Source organism: Aulonocara stuartgranti, assembly GCF_965226115.1.
Source record: "Aulonocara stuartgranti genome assembly, chromosome: 7".
Classification (NCBI taxonomy): Eukaryota; Metazoa; Chordata; class Actinopteri; order Cichliformes; family Cichlidae; genus Aulonocara; species Aulonocara stuartgranti.
In genome coordinates this window covers 28,181,924-28,202,320 of record NC_138945.1, presented here as the reverse complement: position 1 = coordinate 28,202,320, position 20,397 = coordinate 28,181,924, and the positions used below count along the sequence as shown (strand labels likewise).

Here is a 20,397-nt window from a genome sequence, read left to right as displayed (position 1 = left end):
CAGGAAAATAATAAACATTTACATAACAGAGACATCAACTTATTTTGTTTCCTAACTATTGAGTGGTGTCCAAGTATCCTTATGCTGTCCAGGAAAATGCTATTATTAACTTAATAACTGTTAGCATTATTTTCAGTACTAGTTTTCTTGTAGTCTTGTTGCTAATTGTGTTAATGCTATTGTCGCAAATGGTATCTGGATAATGTCGGAAGAATCAGGTTTGGACACAATCACAAGTTGCTCCCTACAAAAACAGCCGTGTTCGCACTACTGGAAATGTGACGTGTTCCAAAACAAACACTCCAAGTATGTGAATCAAAACCCTTGCCTGATTTGACTCTCTGGGATCATAATAGAAGATGATCCTCTTTAAGATCATCTCTTCATGCACCTCCAGTTCACTTTTAATGCTGCCACAATCTTAAGAACGCTTCTTTAAATCCACTGCTGGAAGGTCTGCTATTTCCTGTACGTGTTATAGTTAGTATAGTCTTTCATTTTCTATTTCTAGTTCCGTTTTAGAATTTATTTTATTTACTTTTTTTTTTAAATTTTTTAGTAAGTTTCTGCAGTGGGTTTGTTGATTTCAGTTTAGTTTTCCCTGTTTGAAAAAAGTTCAGTTTCAGTGTTAGTTTGAATTCATTTCTATCACATGGAGAGTGTTTGTCAGGAGCAAGATTTAAGAAGTTCAGAATAGATGTTACAATGCACACCCAGCACTTTCTGGAGGCAACTAGCTCTCAGTAATGTAGACGGCTTCGTCTCACGTCTAACACATTTACCAAAGCCTGGATAAGCTGCCTTGAAAAATTGGACCAAACTGTTAAAGACTACAACTAAATACATTTCTTCTACATTTTAAATTTACTTTAGATATGCTTTTGTAAATTCCCAATATAATTTCTGTTAATATTTTTATTTCTATCAGATAGTATGGTTTTATATAGCTAGTTTTAGTTTTGTTTTTGTTACCTGCAATAACAATGCTTAGGATCTACTTCTTTCAATTACTTCTTTATAAATTCCGGTCCTTTCCGATGAAAACCACAGAAATACAGTACAGCGCATGAATAATGACTCATTGTGTCAGCTTCTCATTTCCCTAACTAGGTCATATTCACAACAACAACATCATCTCAGTGACAGCTATATAATATCTGTGGTCACGTCTCCATAAACCGGAGCTTAGAAGCAACACAACAATCACAATAGCCTTTCCTTATTTGGCTACCCTACAGCAGCTCAGACAGAGATCTGGTATATCATTCTTATAATTCTTATAATTATATATATATATGTACTCAAAACCTACTGTTTATATGTATGTGTCACAAAAAGCAGTCTGTGCTGTGTGTGAACAACACTTTTTCCCTGTGTGTTTACCTCTAGCACTTTCTCAAACTGTGTGTAACAGGAGATGCGAAGCCCTCGCCACACACAGTGGGAAATATTTGGGATGGTTTCCCTCGGAATGTCTTGGCGTGCCTATGGAATGCCCCCCTCCCAACAGTCTCCTCCTGCCCCTTCTCATTGTCGCTTCCTCTCATCTCTAGTCCCTCAAGGGGAGGGAGAGTGGGAAACAGCAGGACACACAAATACGACCCCTGTTTTGTCACCAGAGAGGAAGGCACATGCATAGAGATACAGACGAGGAGAGCCAAGCATGAGAAACCAGGGCAGGTTTGCAAAAAAAATATGAGAAGGCACTCAGGTTTCATAGTATGATACTGCTCATATCCATGGGCATCTAACAATTTCAGCTGCATGCAAGTTTGAAAAAGGGAATCTATTTCAATAAAAACTATCTTGTTTGCTACTGGATTTTAACACCTATCATGTTTACATCCTGGCAGAGATTAACCCAGTTTCACTTGTACTCACATGTGCGTGCGCGTGCACACACACACACAGCAAGTGAAGGATAGCATTAAACGTGTCTCAACCTCTCACATTCCTCCTGCTTCTCAGCCTGCAGCTCTCTTTGTAGATCAAAGCAGAGACAACAAGTCTTTCTATTGCCGTGTAGTCCTCCCTCCTGTACCCCTCCTTTTCCTTCACTCTCTCTTCCTCTTGATATTCCTCATTCAACACACACTTATCTCGCTCAAACAACTTTGCTTTTTCTCACATTTCCTCAAATACCTTTCAGCTTCAGTGTGTAATTTTAGCCTCCCTCTCCCTCTCTCCACAACCATATTATTCGCTATTTCTCAACTGCTTTCACTGCAGTTCCCTTTTTTGTCTCTCATCTTTTTACCTCACCACCATCACCTCTGTTCTCACTTCTCTATCGCCTTCCCTCCCTCTCCTTTTCCTGTCCGTAACCCCCCTCTTATTTCTCCCACCCCTCCCTCTCACAGTGCAGCGGTTCCTGTTGCTCTTGTTTTCACTTCCCCAGTCGTCTGGTGCGTGGGAACCAGCGTTTCAGCTGCAACAGTGTCTACGCCTGAGTCTGAGTGTGAGCGCATCTGTGACCAAGTCTATGTGTTCTCACTTGCTGTTTGTGCTTGAAGGTGCTGAGGTGACTGTGTGCACGCAGCAGTCATAATATGCGTTTGTTGGTTTGGGGTTTCAAATCTGCATTACCCAATATATATGGGAGTTTGTGCGTAGCTGGTTTCACATCTACCTCTGAGCTAGCCTCTGCTATCTGAACATATCTGTAATAGGCCAGTGTGGGCCATCTCATGGAACCATGAGGCCTAGCGGAAGTGTGTGTGTGTGTGTGTGTGTGTGTGTGTGTGTGTACGTGTGTGTGTTTGAATAGAAAGTACAGATAGAGCAGGAATTAGTGGTGGGAGTTGGATAGAGCTAAATAGGGAAACTGCAATGGAGCAACCACTAGCTTTACCATCAAAGGAATACCCTTGCTGGAGATACTAATTAGGGACTATAAACAGTTCATTTCTGTGATATCTGTTAACATTTTATAACAGTAAATATTTTTTAAGAAACAGAACACTGAAACCGACCTGTATAACTTGCTTTACTGCAAATGTTATTTTAATTATTGCCATATTTTGATTTGATTTTCATAGATATTTAATAAATTACTGTAATGTATATTTAAATCAGCATATTTATAACATAACCCTGCATCAGACAGGCAACTTGTCCAGGGTGTACCACATCTCTCATCCTTTGACAGCTGGGACAGGCTCCAGCCCCCCCAATGATTCTGAACAGGATAAGTAGAATAAAATGGATGGTTGGGTTTTGACAACACTAACAATCTGTACTAAAGCTGAAAATAATTTTATCTTTTTTGGAGCTCTGACAGTGCAATTAAAATCATTTCAATGTTAATGGTTTAAATGTGCTTGCTTGCCTTTGGAGAAACATATTCACCTCATATTAAGCACAGTAAGCTAAATAAATCAAACTTAAATTTCAGGTAGATTTGTTTAGAAATGTGATACAGAATGCAGATGAAAGCAAAAGGAAGTTCCATATTAACAAAAAAAGGTCTCTATAAAGTGTTCATTTTATTTTACTTAATTATTTCTTTTGTATGAGGTTTCAGGGACTGATGCCATATCCCACAGAGCAGAGACAGATTCAAATCTCCCAACAGCAGATGGGTCTTTATATAAATACAAGCCAAATGAATTGCCTTGTTTACACAAAGAATATGTATTAATACTGCCTGAATAAGGAGCATAACTCTCAGTTTCTGAAGCCAGGTTTTTCAGTCACACGGAAGATAAACCACTTCCATATGAATCCCTCAAACACCATACATGACATTTTAAATACATGAGATAGTATTTTTTCAATTGCGCAACTATGCAGAAAAGTAAAAACATGATGCCCTTCTCTATGTTGCATTCTCTCTTGGGGTCAAATTCCTATGCCTCTAAAATCTGTGAGGCCTATTGATACACAGAAACAAACATTAACCCTTCCCCTACAATTTACATATGCATGCCTACACGAGGCTGTGCTTAACCTGTTGTGTGTGTGTGTGTGTGAGATTTACTTCTCTTTCCTCATGACATTTAGCAGTAGTGTATGTGATTGAGGGAGGAACACATAGACAAAAAGGGAGAGAAACTAAGCCACCCATTGCTAATTTGATAGCTTTACAATCAGATAACAAAAGAGGTTAACTTTGCCTGGGTGGGCTGTTGTGGAGCCCCAGGGTGAAACTCTCTGTTGCTCTCTGCCACACACACACACACACACACACACACACACACACACACACGCACGCACGCACGCACGCACGCACGCACACCTACAATATTTTACAATTTAAGCAAAGGTCAACAAAACTTTAATACAAACAACTGACTGAAATGTATTATTAATCTTCAATATCATTTAACCAAATAATGAAAAGGAATATAGTCAACCCCCAGTGTGACAATAACCGCAAATACTTGAGACCCCCTTTACAACTACCTATTTTAATAGTTCAAACACCAAATACACCTGAAACTGTCATCCCAAAACACTTAAAAATCATTTCAAAGTCAAATTAGATTAAAAACGAGAGACAAAGACACACAAAGTACACAAATACGTGAAACACTTGAACAGCAGATGTCTACGCGGTGAACTGGCAGCGTAGACATCTGCAAATAATTTTGATCTATGGAAAAAATCTGTGAATACTGAACCGTTAATTGGGGGGGAGGTTCGACTGTATTATACTTGAGCAATATTACTTTTGATAATAATAATAATTCTGAAAACATTTTATTAAGATAACATTGGTCAGTCTGTTTTTAAAAAAGTGGCAGCAGGAGAGATGGAAGTGGTTGAAAGAGCTTTTCACTGAATGAACTAATGAAAAAAACTCTGTGCCAGAGATGTAACTAGATATGTGGGAAAATGTAATAATTTAAATATGCTATTCAGCATTTATATGGGATGTATTGGAGTGACTTCTTTGAAGTTGTGTAGGAAGTGTGTACTAAAGTAAAGGATGTAGATGGATGACTATTTAGCCAATGGTCAATTGCTGCTTTTTTTGGGTATGTGTGATCCTCATCATATCATCAGAACAGGAGGTAGCATCAAGGTGGTCAAAAAAAAAAAAAGGAATGCAGCTGGTGGTGTCTTGACAAATTCGCCACCCCTCACCCCCTCCTAGAAGAACGCTAGAACACCCAAGTTTTAAACTCTACTGATTCCACTCCCAGTCACAAACACACACAGGGGCACATAGCCCCTCTGAAACAGCCACCCACAGAGATATCTGTAGGTCAGGTACTATAAATCAGACTGTTATTGATGCAGTGTAACTGTTTTAACATATTTTCCACAACCATGATAAAATATGGATCTGAATAATAAACATGAGCTGCTACTTTAGTATTACTTATGGATACACACATGCTTGTTAGGAAGCAGATAATTATTCAGCTTTATTCCTTCTTCAGTTAAATTCCTTTATTTTCTATTTTCCATGTTTTTAAATCAAGTCTTCATCTTAAAGCTACTTCTCATCCACAGCATTATGGTAAATTTTCTTAGTGAACCACTGCATGTTTGACTCTCCTTTTCCATATCCATTAGTTTTTGCATCTTTTATACATCTTCCCCCATCACCCAACAGTGGCACTGATCAAGACTGTGGTGGCAGCAAGCTAAACAATGAAACGCAGACATCCCACTTCCTCACAACATCTTCCAGCACCTGCTGAGGAATTCCCAGACCAGATGGGATATGCAATCCCATTCGGAGTCTTCTGGGTCTGCCCCAGGGTCTTCCTCTATTTGGACATGCTGAGAATACCTCCACAAAGAGGGAGGTCTGGCTCAGGAGGGATAATAATTAGATACTCTGGATGCTCTAAAATGGCTACTTTGAACATAAAGGTAACGTGGATTGACTTCACCCTCCTCCTCCTTTTACTAAAGATGACCTTAGATTTACTGCTGAATACATTTGTTTAGCCTCCCTGCTACTACTACAACACCCACATACACCCTACACCAATCAGCTTGTTAATATCTTACATCATAAAATCTCTCGTGAACAAAACCACAAAATACAGTGAGGTAAGGCATCTCCCTGTTGACTCCTCTGTAGGGATGGGTACCGGTATCCGGTGCCATTATGGCAGCGGTTCTGACATAAACGGTAGTAACCAGACTGAAAAGCAGCGCACATTTCGGTGCTTTATTTCGGTGCTTTTTTTCCTGAGATGTCATACACTTTGAATTCTAGCCAATCATTTTACGTTTCCGAGGATAGTAGGCGGGTCCAGGTACGTACGTTCTTTTAGAGCAGAGCTACAGATTAACAATGCCCAAGGCGAAGTGGTCAAAAGTCTGGCTGTACTTCACAGCAAAAGATGCAAACTCAGCAGCCTGCAACAAGTGCTTTAAGCTGATACTGTGACACTGTGCAAAGGAGGTAACACCTCAAATCCGATGAAACACCTGGCGACGCATAGTGTTTTTTTTAAAAGCCAAAAAATGCACCGTACTTGATAGCTTGCTGCGAGACCTCACACCGAGCGCATAAATAATTTCCCCCAGGGATCAATAAAGTATTCTGAATCTGATTCTGCGGGTGTGGTGCCTGTTATCGGACCCGGAGTTAGCAACATCCCCCAAAACACGAAGAGGAGAGTCCTGGCCCCTAGCCCTGCCAGTGTAGCAGAAATGATGACGGATGATGATGGCAGTAGCAGCCGTTCTTCTCTGCGTGAGTAGCTTCATGTTGTTCGTGTGTAATTTACGTTGAGTAGGCTAACCACGTTATTACATTAATGCATGTAAGGTGAACTAGCAAACATCATCATAGCTACATGCGGCTGTCCTCTTGTTTGATGGCAGATGCTCCCTTCACCCTGGCCAAAAAGGCTAAAATGACCAAAGAAAAAGTGGAAAACAGCTAAACATGAGAGGTTTTTGGACAAAGTTTGTGTTTTTTCCATTGATTAAGCACTGCTTCAAGCCAAGAGTGATGCCATATATGCCCCATAGCTGCAGAAAAGGCTAACATTGTTATCTTTTTACAAAAAAAACAGCTAAACATGAGAGGTTTTTGGACCAATTTTGTGTTCTCCATTCTTTAAGCACCGGTTTGAGCACCGGTTTGAGCACCGGTTTGAGCACCTGCACCGTTTCAAAAGTACCAGTTTGGCACCGGTATCGGATAAAACCTAAACGATACCCATCCCTACTCCTCTGTGTGTGTGTGTGTGCGTGCGTGCGTGTTGGGGTGGGGTGAGAGGTGAGAGGTGAGCCAAACCCTGTGATTTTATGCACGGCTTAACCACAAGTGCAAGTCTCTTTTCCATCTCCAACATAAGGAACATAAGAATGCTCAACATCTTCCCATGCTGTCAGCACTTTATTTCCTGGTAGTCTTGCCAGTAAAGAGTTCAGAAATGCTTCCACTTTCTTTCTGTGTTAAACATACCACCTTTACCACAAGCATTTTTCCTTTGAATTCGACTACTTTACTCAAGCAGAAGCTTTTAAAAAAAATTACGAAATTCTTCCATTCATAATACTTCTCACTAAAATAATAACTATAGTTCTTGTGTTTCTCTTGATTAAAGTTGTGTATGAGCCAAATGTAAGTAGTAAGCAAGATAAATTAATATTTTGGACTAACTGTTGAATTACACAGATGTTATCTGTATCCAACTCTGCATCAAGTCATGTATTATTTTCTTCATTTGTCTGTTGTGAACTTTTCGTCCCTGCAGACAACTTCACTCTAACCATCCACAAAAGATCATGAAAATCATGTACAAGTGTGTAGCACACCGCATAAACAAATATTTTCATAGACAGAAATACCTGACAGCGGCTGAATATATCACTGGGAGTGGGCTGGATGTTAAAGTGTTTGAGAACTCGAACCGCCTGGTCTCTGGCCTTTTCTGAGCAGGCTAGGGAGAGACAGCGACCCTCCGCCACCTGGGAACGCAACTGTACGGGAAGATACAGACAAACTATGTGTACCAGGAAACAAGTCAGACACACCAATGCATGAAAACAAGCGCACAGTGCATCAGCATTCCCTAGATTTTAGATTTGTTTTTGAGTTCATGTGTACTTACAGTTTGGAATGGTTGTCCACATGTAAGAATGACACGGCCTTCAGCCTGCGCTAACTGAGACACAACAAATTCACACAAGAATAAAAGAGTACAATAAATGTATGCGGTAATGACACTCATGCTTGAAATGTACTTTGGTACACTAAATTCTGAAAACATTATGGTATGTTTTTATATGGTAATATAGGTTCTGAAGATGCTACGGTACAGTAATTTTTGGCCTAGTAGAAGCAAGTCTAGGTGTAGGAACAGGTCTGCTCTAATTTGTGCAGATATTTATGATTTGAACTGACCAGGAAAACGTTATGAATAGCTAAAAGCGATCAGTTCTTTCTAATACCATTTGCATAAAAACTACAGGAGGAAAGACTTGTGGATACCTAATCATGCCATCTCTGGGCTTCAGCAGTGAAGTAGCTGTGGCGTGAGTCAAGCTTATATTTTTAGGATCATTAAGGCTGACATCAATACCATTAATAACATCACAATATAGCAGCGTAAGTATGTGGCAACATCCTTTGGAATGAGGTCATTCATTCAATTTATTTTTGATATGAATAAATGGGGTATGGAAAAAGTGAAAATTAAATGGTAACAGCACTGATTACCAAATATCTGATATTGTGACATCCCAAGGGCTTTTTCTGTGGAAAATGTGAATATTTAGAAAAACTAGCAGGACTAACCTTAGCTGCAACCCTGTGATCATCAGTGTTCTCCAATATGACCACGTCAACTCCTAAACAACGCAGGTATCTTCCGAGTCCCTGCAGCATGTTGTCACACACCACCCGCAACTGCTGAGGGGGTAGCGGTGGGGAATCTTCTGAAGGCTTCTCACCATACAAGACGCCTTTCTCTGGATCTGAACAAGAGGGGCTGACCCTTTGAGCCCCCTGACATTCCTAAATGGACAGAGACAATAATGTGATACTTAACCGATCCCCATAGGGGGATTTTCTTTTCACTTGCACCACAGTTCAGGGAGGCTATAGCACTGGGTGAGCTTTAAATCTGCACCCCTGGAGCTGCTAGGAACTGCTGAAGTGTCTTTGTCAATGACTTATTGTCCCTCCTTACAGGCTGAAGGCTCAAAAGTTGGGTTTTCAGTAAGAGGTTTTAGCATTTACATGTAACATGAAAATTTATCACAGAAGAATGAATAGCTAAATTAGCAGATTCTGCTTTACATGTAAATAGGTTGGTCGCTGTCTATGAAGCGGAACCAACACCTACAGTAATCCTGCTGGTGACTGCAATCATGTTTCTGCATGAAATTCTGCATTAAAAAGGCAAAAAAAACTAACTGAATACATACTCTTTGCTTCAAGTATTAAAATGCCACTCTGATGCAAAGACCCTCTATAAGGAAACTGTTTACTAGGTCCCTTGTTTGGTTTTGGTCTCAACAACACTGATAATTGTTAATTGCATTCACAGTAGAATTCCAACATGTCCAGGTTGAGTATAAGGTTATGAAACCTACCAAAAACAAATAAAAGTAAAATATGAACAAAGCAGGTCAAGTATATTAATGAACTTTTGTGAAATAGTGGGAAAAATATTTAAAACTGAACTCTTGAAATAAATATAAAGATAAAACAGCTTTTAAATTTCTCTACCTCTTAGACCAGCAAGCACAGTTACTACATGTTTCATCAAGTCAACTAATGAGGGAAAAAAAATCTATATAAGGTTGCGGCTCAGGTGGTAGAGTATATGTTTTCTTAACGTAAGATAAGAAGTTTGACTTGAAAATTGCTTATCTTATCACTCATGGCAGTGACTTTTATTTCTCTACTTTTTGTTCTCCCCCATCCGAAATGAGTTCAGCGTCTTTGGTTTTTACACACAGGTGTAAAGGTTTGACTATTACACACACACACACACACACACACACACACACACACACACACACACTGGTCTGAATGCTGCAGAGTTACTGCAACAGCCAGTTCTGCTCCTGTTAATAATGTCTAATAACGATGTCAATAAATCAAACAGCTGAATATTCATAGTTTATTAGCTATACCAACTCACACACACAGACACACCTTTCTACCTACCTATCTAGATATAGATATAAAGATGTATTAAAAAAAAGAAGAAAAGGCAACTGATCCCTGACCTCTTTCTCAAGGGTCTGTTTTGTTTGCTTGTCCTTTTTCTCCTTCAGCTTCTTGTCTCTGCTCTTCTCTGATTGGCTTGAAGATATGCTGCGCAGGTCATCAGGCAGCCCAAAAGATGCTGGGTTGCGGGAGAGGACAGAGTACACTTCCAGCAAACAGTAGGCATCTGCCACTAGAAGATGTTAAGAAGCAAAAGAAAGAGAGGGGGAAAAGGGGGGATTTATTGGTTTGCAGTTCATCAGGGGATAACAAAATAATCTCTGATATTCTATTGAGAAGAGAGCAGCGACCATCTGTCTCTCTGTCATTGTCTGTCTGTGCATGCACAATACCTTACCTGCATATCTAATTTGGCTGATGCGTAGAGGCCGCTTCTCCCAGTTGGACATCTGCTCTGTCTTGTCCAGGGGCCTTCCCAGGACCTGTTGTACCAACAGACTGAGGCCCTTTTCTGCACAGTCCTCTCCCACCAGTACCTCTTTAGGGCCATTTTGAGTCCGGCTGAGTGCACTATGTTGAATCTACATTACAAATTACAGACATAAAATAGCATAAAACAATCATTTATTTTAAACAGTGCAGGACTTCATTTAGAAACTGCGTTATATTAAGTTATGGAAATGAAAAGAAAGATTACTTTTTTATGTATACTTAGAAGATCAAGCATCCCCTCCATTTTCAGTGGGTCCTCTTGTAACTGGGGCCAGGTGGCCAACAGACACTTAAGATCACTGGCCATACCATATCCTGAATTGCAATAAAAGGAGAAATGTAGGAGACCAAAGTATGTAAAAAGAAAAAAAAAAGGCGAATGACTTGGATATAACACTGAATACATGCTAACCTAGTTTAAGGACACTTTGTTGGGAGAACAAGCTCCTGATGAAACAAATTGTTTCTGGGTGCTCACAGAATCTCCTAGCACAGAGGTCTATTAGGAAAACCTGATCAGAAACTGCAAGTTGTATCAGGGCCACTTGCTGAGTTGAGATACAGCCAAATGTTGGCTGCCACTCCATGTCAACTCCGACTACAACACCTTTCTAAGAAAGGACAGATAGCAGAAAACAGGAGAGAAAGTTGAATAATACATGATTGCAAATACAGACTTTTCCCATCATTAGGTGCTGTTTAATCCTCTGTACCTTGAGCAGAATGCTTTGACATCTCTCGAGAGCTTCTGGTGTGTCCACAAAGTGCACCTTGTCTTTGGTAAGTGGCACTTGGTAGAACTTCTCACAGTGAGACTGAGCTAGCTCCCACTCCTCAGTTTCTGCAGTATCACTCAGAGATATCTGTCTGAGCAGAGGTGAGAAATGTGTATTTTTTATGAATGTGCAAATAAAAGACTGTGTGCTCTATAATGGCAAACTGATAACCAAATAGGAGGGAAAAAAGTGACTAAAACAATGCATTAGGTGTTATGAATGAGTCGAGTGAATCAGCGAAATATGTAAATAGTGAAAAAGAACCAAGTGAGCACAAAGGCTTTGTTTATAAGACTGCATTGAGAAGCTGTTGCAAAAGCAGGATGAAATCAGTAAGCAATATGTGAGAAACAGGATGTGGAGAAGAAAAATTAGACTCCACAGTTCCCTTTATATAAAAAATACAGTTTGTACATACCACAATTTGCGTAACAGAAGATGTTTATACATGTTCTGGCCAACTTACTGTAGAGCACGTGGTAGACTCTGCTGGGTTTCCCATACTCCACAGGGAAGTCGATATCTGGGGATGCTGTATCTCAGTGACCACTGGGAGGCTTTCCGAAGACAAGAGTACTTCACCAACATCTCCACCAAGTGGATCTGCAGCTCAAGGTCATCTGCCACTACATACTATACATACACAACAATAAACTTACTGCATACAAGACATAGCGCCATACAAATTTAGGCTTCATCAAGTCACATATAAACACATACAAACCCACTTGTACATGGTCAATCCAGTTCTCTTCTGTCATGCCTTTCTACGAAGAAAAAAAGATACAAAATGCTATTTTTAATTATTCTTCATTACAATTTTTAATCTACAATGTGAGGAGAATTTGGCAGCTAAACAATAGGGTACTGCTAAACTGAAAATTCAATAATAATAATATCTGATCATATTGTCTACTAGTCCTCAGTCTACATTTTCATCCTCTGCAAGCAGTGTCAGTTAAAGTGACGGTAAGACTTAATTATCTTCTCTAACTTATCGAAACAAATCATTTCTTCTCTTAAGCACACAGACGTGGGTTTCAAAAGCTTTTAGTAAACTTTATATTTCCCCTTTTGTGCATTTATGTCACACAATTAGATTTGACACTCTCTTACCACATTCTGCTTTTTTGTTTAAATTGCACTTTGAACTGCTACTTCACAAAAAATAATACATACAGTCAAGTGGAAAAATAAGTTCTATTGACTAAACTAAGTATACCTATTGATTCTATAGCTTGCAGAACAAACTTTAGCAGCATTAACTTGAAGTAGTTATTTTCTGTATGACTTTATCACTCTCTCACATCATTGTGGAGGAATGTGGCCCACTCTTCCTTACAACATTGCTTTAGTTCATTGAGTTTTGCAGGCAGTTGTTTATGCACAGTTCTCTTAATGTCCCGCCGCAGCATTTCAAGCAGACTGAGGTTTGGACTTTGACTGGGCCATTGCAACACATTGAATCTTTTCTTTTTCAGCCATGTTGTTGTATATTTGCTGCTGTGATTGGGATCATTGACCTGTTGCATGAAGTAATTTCAGCCCAGCTTTAGCTGTCAGACAGATGGCCTCACATCTGACTCTAGAACACTTTGTTATACCGAGGAGTTCATGGCTGACTCAGTAACTGCAAGGCACCGAAGTCCTGTGGCTGCAAAACAAATCTCTCCACTACTGTGCTTGACAGTTGGTATGAGGTGTTTGTGCGTTGCTTAGTTTTCACCAAACATGGAGCCATGCATTATGATCAAGCATCTCCACTTTGGTTCCATTTGTCCAAGTACATTGTCCCAGAAGACTTGCTGTCACGTTCTTTTTAGAGGGAGGAAGCTTTTCTCTTGGCAACCCTTCCAAACAAGCCACAGTTGTTCAGTTTTCTAACTGTACCCTACTTCAGTTCTTCACATGCTAACTGAAGCTATAGTCCTGGGATTTCTGAGCATTGCACAGTCTGACCTTGGAGTGAAATTTGCTGGGACATGGACTGCTGGGAAGATTATGGCACTGTGTTAACGCATAGCTGAACGCTCCAGACCAGCAAACTGTCAAATCAATCAACTGTATTTGATTAGCAGAACCTGGCTGCTACATCACCTTTTAAGTTCCTATAAAAGTAGTAAGAGTGGACTGCATAGAATTTCGTGAAAACATTTACTCTCACATAGCTGTATATCACTACGTAAAAACTAAAGCACAGCTCACTGAACTGTAAGTTAGCAGGGAAACTCACGAGCTTGTTAAACACACTGATCACATTTATGCCCCTCCTAATGAGTTTAGAGTTTATTTAATGTTTTGTAAAGCGTTCTCGAGTTTCTTGAATGGTGCTGTACAAATCTAAGTTATTTGTTTGTTTTTTACTGGCAAAAAACAAACAGATGTCAGAAATAATTTTTTGTTGGAAAACAAACAAAAATTATATCTGTCTTCCATTTTCATTGGTTTACTTTACTCTGAACAGTTTAGCTAAAGAAATAAAGGTGAATGCTGATGACAGCACGTAATAAAAAATAATGACGTTGAAATAAAACTGAACGTCTGCTCCATCACTTACCTCCACAAACCTCTTGTACATGAGGAAACGCAGAGAGTCTAGTCTCCTCTTGTGCAGTGCATTGGGACACAGTCCTGCACCAAAAAGACAAGGTCACTACAATTTCTGCCCGAGACATCCACCTGCAATATGCATGAACGAAACATGCACCCAATCATCCACCTTTATCAATCTTGAATTTCTCCATGAGTCGCAGGACGTGTTTGGTGAGCATTTTCGGTTGAATCTGTTCCATCCGTTGTTTGGTCAGATTAAGGCGAGGGAACTGACTGTGGAAACATGCGTACCCACACAGTTACACAACTTTTTTCTTTTTCTTTTAAGGCTCTGCATGTCGACACCTGTATCAAGTTCACATACGTGTACCATACCTGTTTAGCTCTTCCACACAGAAGCTGGGGTGACACCAAGAGTCTAGAAGTTTAACCAATCGTTCCTCTAGATGACTGTAGCCTGAGACAAAGGACACGGCCACCGACATCTTATCCTGCACGATTAGTGGTACACACATCTGCAGAATAACATAGGAGATGAAAATTTAGGAAGTTGGATAGAGATTTAATAGTGAGTTTATATAGAAGACATTTGATGGTTAATTAATAAATAAATACAAGGACAACAAAGACTGGATATCTCACCTCCTCCATATTTAACTCTTCCTGTAAGTTCAGCTTAATACCGAGCGTTGCTGCCTGTGGGGGTTATAAATTTCACTTTCTATGATTTTATTTTGTCTTAAACATTTCTGCAATAACAACAATAATATCATGAAATCATGCACCCACCTCTTTGTAGAAGCTGAGAGCATGCAACCAAGTAATGTGCAATCGGAGTATGGCTGGATCCAGTGAACTGAGTTGGTAGATGTTTATGAGACTGTCTACAAAGTTTGGCTGGGTATCTGTTAGCAAGTTGAGAGCACGCTGTTGGAGTGCCACTGCTTGCTGTTCCGACACTGAACTCAGATTGACCTGTATGAAGAACACAAACCCCCAATCCAAAACAGAAATCAAAAACACCCTTTTAAAACACTAAAGAATACTACACTACTACAGAGGTGTTAATGAGAAGGTTTGTTAGTCTGCACTAATAAAATAAATTGCTCAGGTATTCATTTTCAAATATCTCAATGATGGCACAACTATAAAGTCAGCAAGCCTTTGTGTACAGTTCAAAATCACAAAAGGATGAAAAAGTCAGACTGCTAACCACAACAGCAGGTTTGTAACTGCTTGCCTATCTACCTGAGGATGTTCCTTAATCCATGTCTGGAATTCCATGAGTATGTGATGGCCAAGGGTGTGGCTCCGACCTTTCTGTTTGCCCGGACAACTCTCCAGGATTGTTAGTAAGGCCTCTAGAGGCTCAGACAGCTTTGAAAATCCCTGGAGGGCTGCCAAATGTAGCTGTGGGTGGACAGAGGAGAAGGGAGTGGTAAAACTATAATAGAGGAGAAGGTTGAATGAATGTATAAAACATTAAAGTGTGATGGTAGATTACTTCGAATCTAAACCTTGTGGACAACTCTGAGCACTTGCTTACTCTGTTTTATTATTATGACTTTAAAGTGGATCTTTCAAAAATGTTTTTGTGAAGCCAAAGTGTTACACTCAAGTTAGAGTCAGAAAATGCCTTAACTCCATCAGCATATATGAGTCTTTTGAGACATTTTGTGTAAAAAGTAATAAAAAAAAAACAATCTCTAACTTCCTACACGAGAAAATAATATATGAGTGACAAATCCAGACTCTGTTTTAATTTGCAAACCAGATGTTAAGCACTCAATATCCTACTCACACAGATCTCAAGTTCATTCAGAGCAACACAAATTCCTTCCTACTGACAGGCAGTCTGGTTTCCTCATTAACACACACACACACACACACATACACAGGTGAGCTTCATTTAAGGATTCAGGGTTTTCTCTCACTTGTTCCTTCCTGTGCAAATGCTTCATACAGACACACAAAAGCTCCAATCCTGCTACCTTTGTAAACACACACACTCAGTATTGCATATATGGACCTGACACACGCTGTGAAAGTGACTCTTACCATCTGCAGATCTTTCCGGTTCCACAGATCGAAGAGTTGGTCTCTCAGCACGGCAGGGTCAAGACCTGGGGGCATATTGCACACACAGGCACAGAGACAATCACACACACACACAGTGGGATTTCACTTTGACCTTTGACATGTTAAGGAATCAGAGGTGGAGTTATACTTATTTTAAACTAAAACTATTTCAATGGATGTCTTTTTGGGGTATTATAAGAGCTCTTTTTGTGAAAACTGACCTGTTCAAAGATGCAAATCCTCTGAAAAAAAAACCCAAAAGCCACAAGTTGGCGCTATACGTTTTGCACAGATTTAAAGCAATTTATACTGTTGACCCCCTCCCCAATTCTTGTAAACAAAAGGTTAAATTTGTTTGCCCAATCTTTTGAATTCTTATTTTCTGTCTCACATAATTCTTAACTTGGCAGTAACATGATCCACTAGAAAATACTGTTACAAGAGGCATAGCAGAGCAGCCATAACGTCAAACATTATTTCTTTAACAGGCACAGCAGAGCAGCCATAACATCGGATTAACAGCTGAGGCTGGTTGGACAGTAGAGGAACCGAGCATTAGCTCTGCATTCCAGCTGAATGTGCAGCCAAAATACTCCAGAGAAGACTCTCGAAGCACATTTTAGGAATGCCATGGTGGGTAGGAGAGCTTGGAAACAAGAGAAGCTGTGAGCATGCGTGTGTGTTTTACAATTTGTGTCTGCCTGTGCGTGTGTTCCACGGAGCATTCCCAAAAACTCCAGCTTCTTTCTCTGTCACTCATGCTGTGTGGCCTCCACCGTATCTGCCCCCACCGCCGCAACCCTTCTTCCTTCCCAGGGCTACTTTTCCTGTTCTCCTCTCCCTCCCTGCACCAGTCTCTCTTGATTTTGTCTCGGATTTCCCCAGGAAAAGGCTATGCGCTGGTCATGGTGTAAAAAATACAGCCTTCCTGATGCATAGCCTGGGAAAGCAGACGAAAAGACCTCTCCCTCCTCTCTCTGAGCTGGCCTCTTTCTTTGCTGCACCTCTCCTGGTGTGACACTTTTTGCCTATTATGTTCCCCGTTAAAGATGAATTTTACATTCATCTTCCTGCAGCGGCCCTTTTAGTAGAGCTTGTTTTTGTTTTCTCCCCTCAATCAATCAACATTTCCTTTCAATTCTCCAGCTTCTCTTAATAAACTCACGCTAAATTAGTGAATTTGCAATTCACTAAATTGCAGCAATACTGGTATAATAATATTGCCTAATTTTATCTCACTTTTATGTTGACTCTATTTGGATTTCTTATTCATGAAAATGCTAGTTGCACTACATCAGTGTATTGCCATGTTTTGATCCACAAAGAGCAAACTTTACATTTGTTTTAGATCATTTCCTAAAATCTATCGGTGTTTTTAATTTAATTCTACTTGACATTAAATTATATTCAGCTACTTGACAAAACTGCTTTTTTATTACCCACGGTGGCTTTGTATGAAATGGATTATGACATGCATAAAAAACAGCATCACAAAAGTCCACTTAACGGTTCTCAACATTTGAAAGGCCGCCGAGTTTCCTTTTCTGTTATGCACCCTGCCCGCGCTCATTCATCCTGCTGCCGAACATGCATAGGGTACGTGCACAGGGACTCACACAAACACCACAACCCACTTCAGTCTCGCTGTTTGTATGAGAAGGGGAGAGAGGAGAGGAATGTTGAGCATGTAGCTTCTTTACACTCTTGGCTAGTGGATGAATGACAGAGCTAGAGGCTCCCCATTCATTATAACATAATAACCCTATCACCACATACAAATACAGAGACACATGCAGAGAACATGCACTCATTCACCCCTTAGAAGGTGACTCGTTTCCTTTCTTTTTTGTGAACGTGAGAAAATCAGAAATTTGGAGGAGAAATTATGCACTTTATCCGAGTGCATCTTTAGAATTTATGTTTATAGGCAGATAAAACTATATCAGTGAAAATTAGACGGTTTTAAATCCACAGACAAGTCTGACTGCATGTTGCCAAGCAGCTGCCAAAATAAAGGAAACACAAAGATCAAGTGTCTAAAAGGGGCATTTGGTGTCATTACAGCCACCAGAACAGTTTCAGTGCGACTTGGCAGTTGCGCAAGTGGCTCAACTTCACTGGAAGGATGCCACAACATTCTTCGACAAGTACTTCTCTTCTTTTGAATTTTGTTGGAGGTGCTGGAAAAGGCTTTCAACAGGTGCTATCACAGAATGGTGAAATGGAGGAGTATATAAGGACTTGAAGAATTTGATGCTTATTAAACCTGTGTTTACACGTTAACTGCCTCTTCGTAATTGACCCACTACAAGCTGATTCCACCAAATATAGAGTGACACATGCCTAAAGGGTAGACAAGTATAACAAGTATAAGATTCAATTCAGGAATGTAATCCTACAAAACTCTGTACTTTTCAGTTATTTAATGGAAAACAATAACTTACTTTGGTGTTTTACACAAGGACATGGGTGATGTTTTTATTAGTAAGGCAGCTGTGAAAATCTTAAAATGTTGCCCTCCTTTGAAATTTCACATTTTCCAATTTGGTCAAATCTGACCCTTTTGGGGGTCTCCCCAATATGAGAAAATGTTTTAAAATATATAGAGGGCTGGGTGACATTTCAATTACTTAGATCACCGAGACTGTGCCTACTGGGGGACAGACGCGAGGTGCCACAGTTAGACAAAGCAGGCTTCAGAGTGTTAAACACTGGGCTTGTGACGTTTGTTCGTCTTATTTTAACACTCTGGAAAGAGCCTCGGACTCCAACCCTGAAAATGTGGAGGAGAAAATGACTGAAAATGACTGAAAATGCTGCATGCGAGAAAATGCTGGGAAGATTGAGCAGCAAACAGAGACTCTAAGAGAACAAAATTTTTTTATTATTTATAATTTTGTGTGGTTTTTGTTGTTTTGTGTTCTTATGTTATGTTAGTTTAAATGTTCAAAATAATAAAAACTTTAATTACAAAAAAAATTTGAACCTTTTGGTGGACTGGTTCTGGCCTTTGGTCCGTATGTATTAAACACCAGGGTTGTTGCAAAAACACAATAACTTTGCGTAAGCTTTTTTGATAGAAGCTTTCCTGTTATTTGTGACCATCAGATTTTTGAAAAAAAGTTATGCTTGAGTAAATGAAACTCAATTAACAAAAATGTTTGAAAAAATAAATTTATTGCAAAGCTCGTGATGTCTTGTTTTTTTAAAGAGCATTCCTCTCTTCCAAATGTACATGTCACTGATGTTAATCAGCTGTGTGTTAGTCTTCATAGCCACCACCAAATCTACAGTTTACCTAAATGGGCTTTTTTGTTTGGAAGAAACCTTAATAGGAGGTCTCTGTGTGAGAAAACTATGGTACAAACCCGAGGCCTCTGGAGTAGTACGGCTCATTTCTGTCTGCAGGATGAGGTGCCGCTATCACTCTGTAGGTGTAGAAAGAAGGAACAACAAAACACACTGTTGAAATATCTCACTGTCACAATAAACGGATATTTTTTGGATAATATGTGTAAACACGGCCATCTTTAGGCAAAGTTTTAATACTATAACATTGTGTGCTTTTTTTGGTTTTTTGTTGAACCATTTATTAATTTGCCCTATGAATCCTGTCTACAGAAGTTTCCAAAGACCCAATGTTAAATTCAGTCTTTAGGCACTTTACTGGCAGCTTATTGCAAAATTACATAATTTGTTCACTTTTTTGTTTTTTAGCTGAATCTATGAAAAATTCCCTAGCCAGAGAAAATCGGCATCTCTCAACATGGTGTGCAGTGTGTCCCTAAAAAAAAGTCACATCCTGAAGAAATATGAAAAAAATAAATAAAAAAAATCTAGCAAAGACTTGACACAGGACCTGAGAGATGCATCTGATCCTTCAGTTGTTCCATTAAGTAATATAAGAAATGCCTCACTGGAAGAGTGGCTGTCAAGAGGCAATTCTTAAGTGAGGGAAACAAGGAAGAAAGGCTGAATTACTCCAGTTCACACAAGAACTGGACTGAATATCAGTGGTAATAGATCTTATAGAGTGATGAATCCACATTTGAAATTATTCGTTCAAATAGTTGTCAGTTTCTACTAGAGATGGCACGATACCACTTTTTTATGTCCAATACCGATATCATAAATTTGGATATCTGCCGATACCGATATGAATCCGATATAGTGTTTTTTAATCAACAAAACTGTTTTTTAAATATCTTGCTGCATTTTGTATAAGTTCATACTCAAGTTTAAAACAACAACTACACTAAAGCTATTCTGTTATACCTGTATCCAAAAAAAATATTTCATAGTTCAGCAATACTGATCAATCTAATAAACTTAAACCTACACCATCCTCCCTATTCTGGTATTTTAAAGAGTACTTAGTGTAAATATTAAGCAACCTAA

General features: G+C 39.5%; 1 protein-coding gene across 1 annotated transcript in view; it reads right to left on the bottom strand.

Annotated features, from left to right (window-relative positions):
- exd3 (exonuclease 3'-5' domain containing 3) overlaps positions 1-20,397 on the bottom strand; it is a 47,009-nt gene that overhangs the window by 23,884 nt on the left and 2,728 nt on the right. Inside the window, 18 exon segments of the mRNA XM_082539725.1 lie at positions 7,768-7,899; positions 8,031-8,084; positions 8,717-8,935; positions 10,159-10,331; positions 10,497-10,680; positions 10,797-10,906; positions 11,004-11,202; positions 11,305-11,458; positions 11,834-12,000; positions 12,096-12,134; positions 13,925-13,998; positions 14,087-14,193; positions 14,296-14,435; positions 14,563-14,616; positions 14,710-14,895; positions 15,169-15,330; positions 15,979-16,043; positions 19,368-19,427. Coding sequence (XP_082395851.1) covers positions 7,768-7,899; positions 8,031-8,084; positions 8,717-8,935; positions 10,159-10,331; positions 10,497-10,680; positions 10,797-10,906; positions 11,004-11,202; positions 11,305-11,458; positions 11,834-12,000; positions 12,096-12,134; positions 13,925-13,998; positions 14,087-14,193; positions 14,296-14,435; positions 14,563-14,616; positions 14,710-14,895; positions 15,169-15,330; positions 15,979-16,043; positions 19,368-19,395 — 2,247 coding nt within the window. The 5' untranslated portion in view covers positions 19,396-19,427.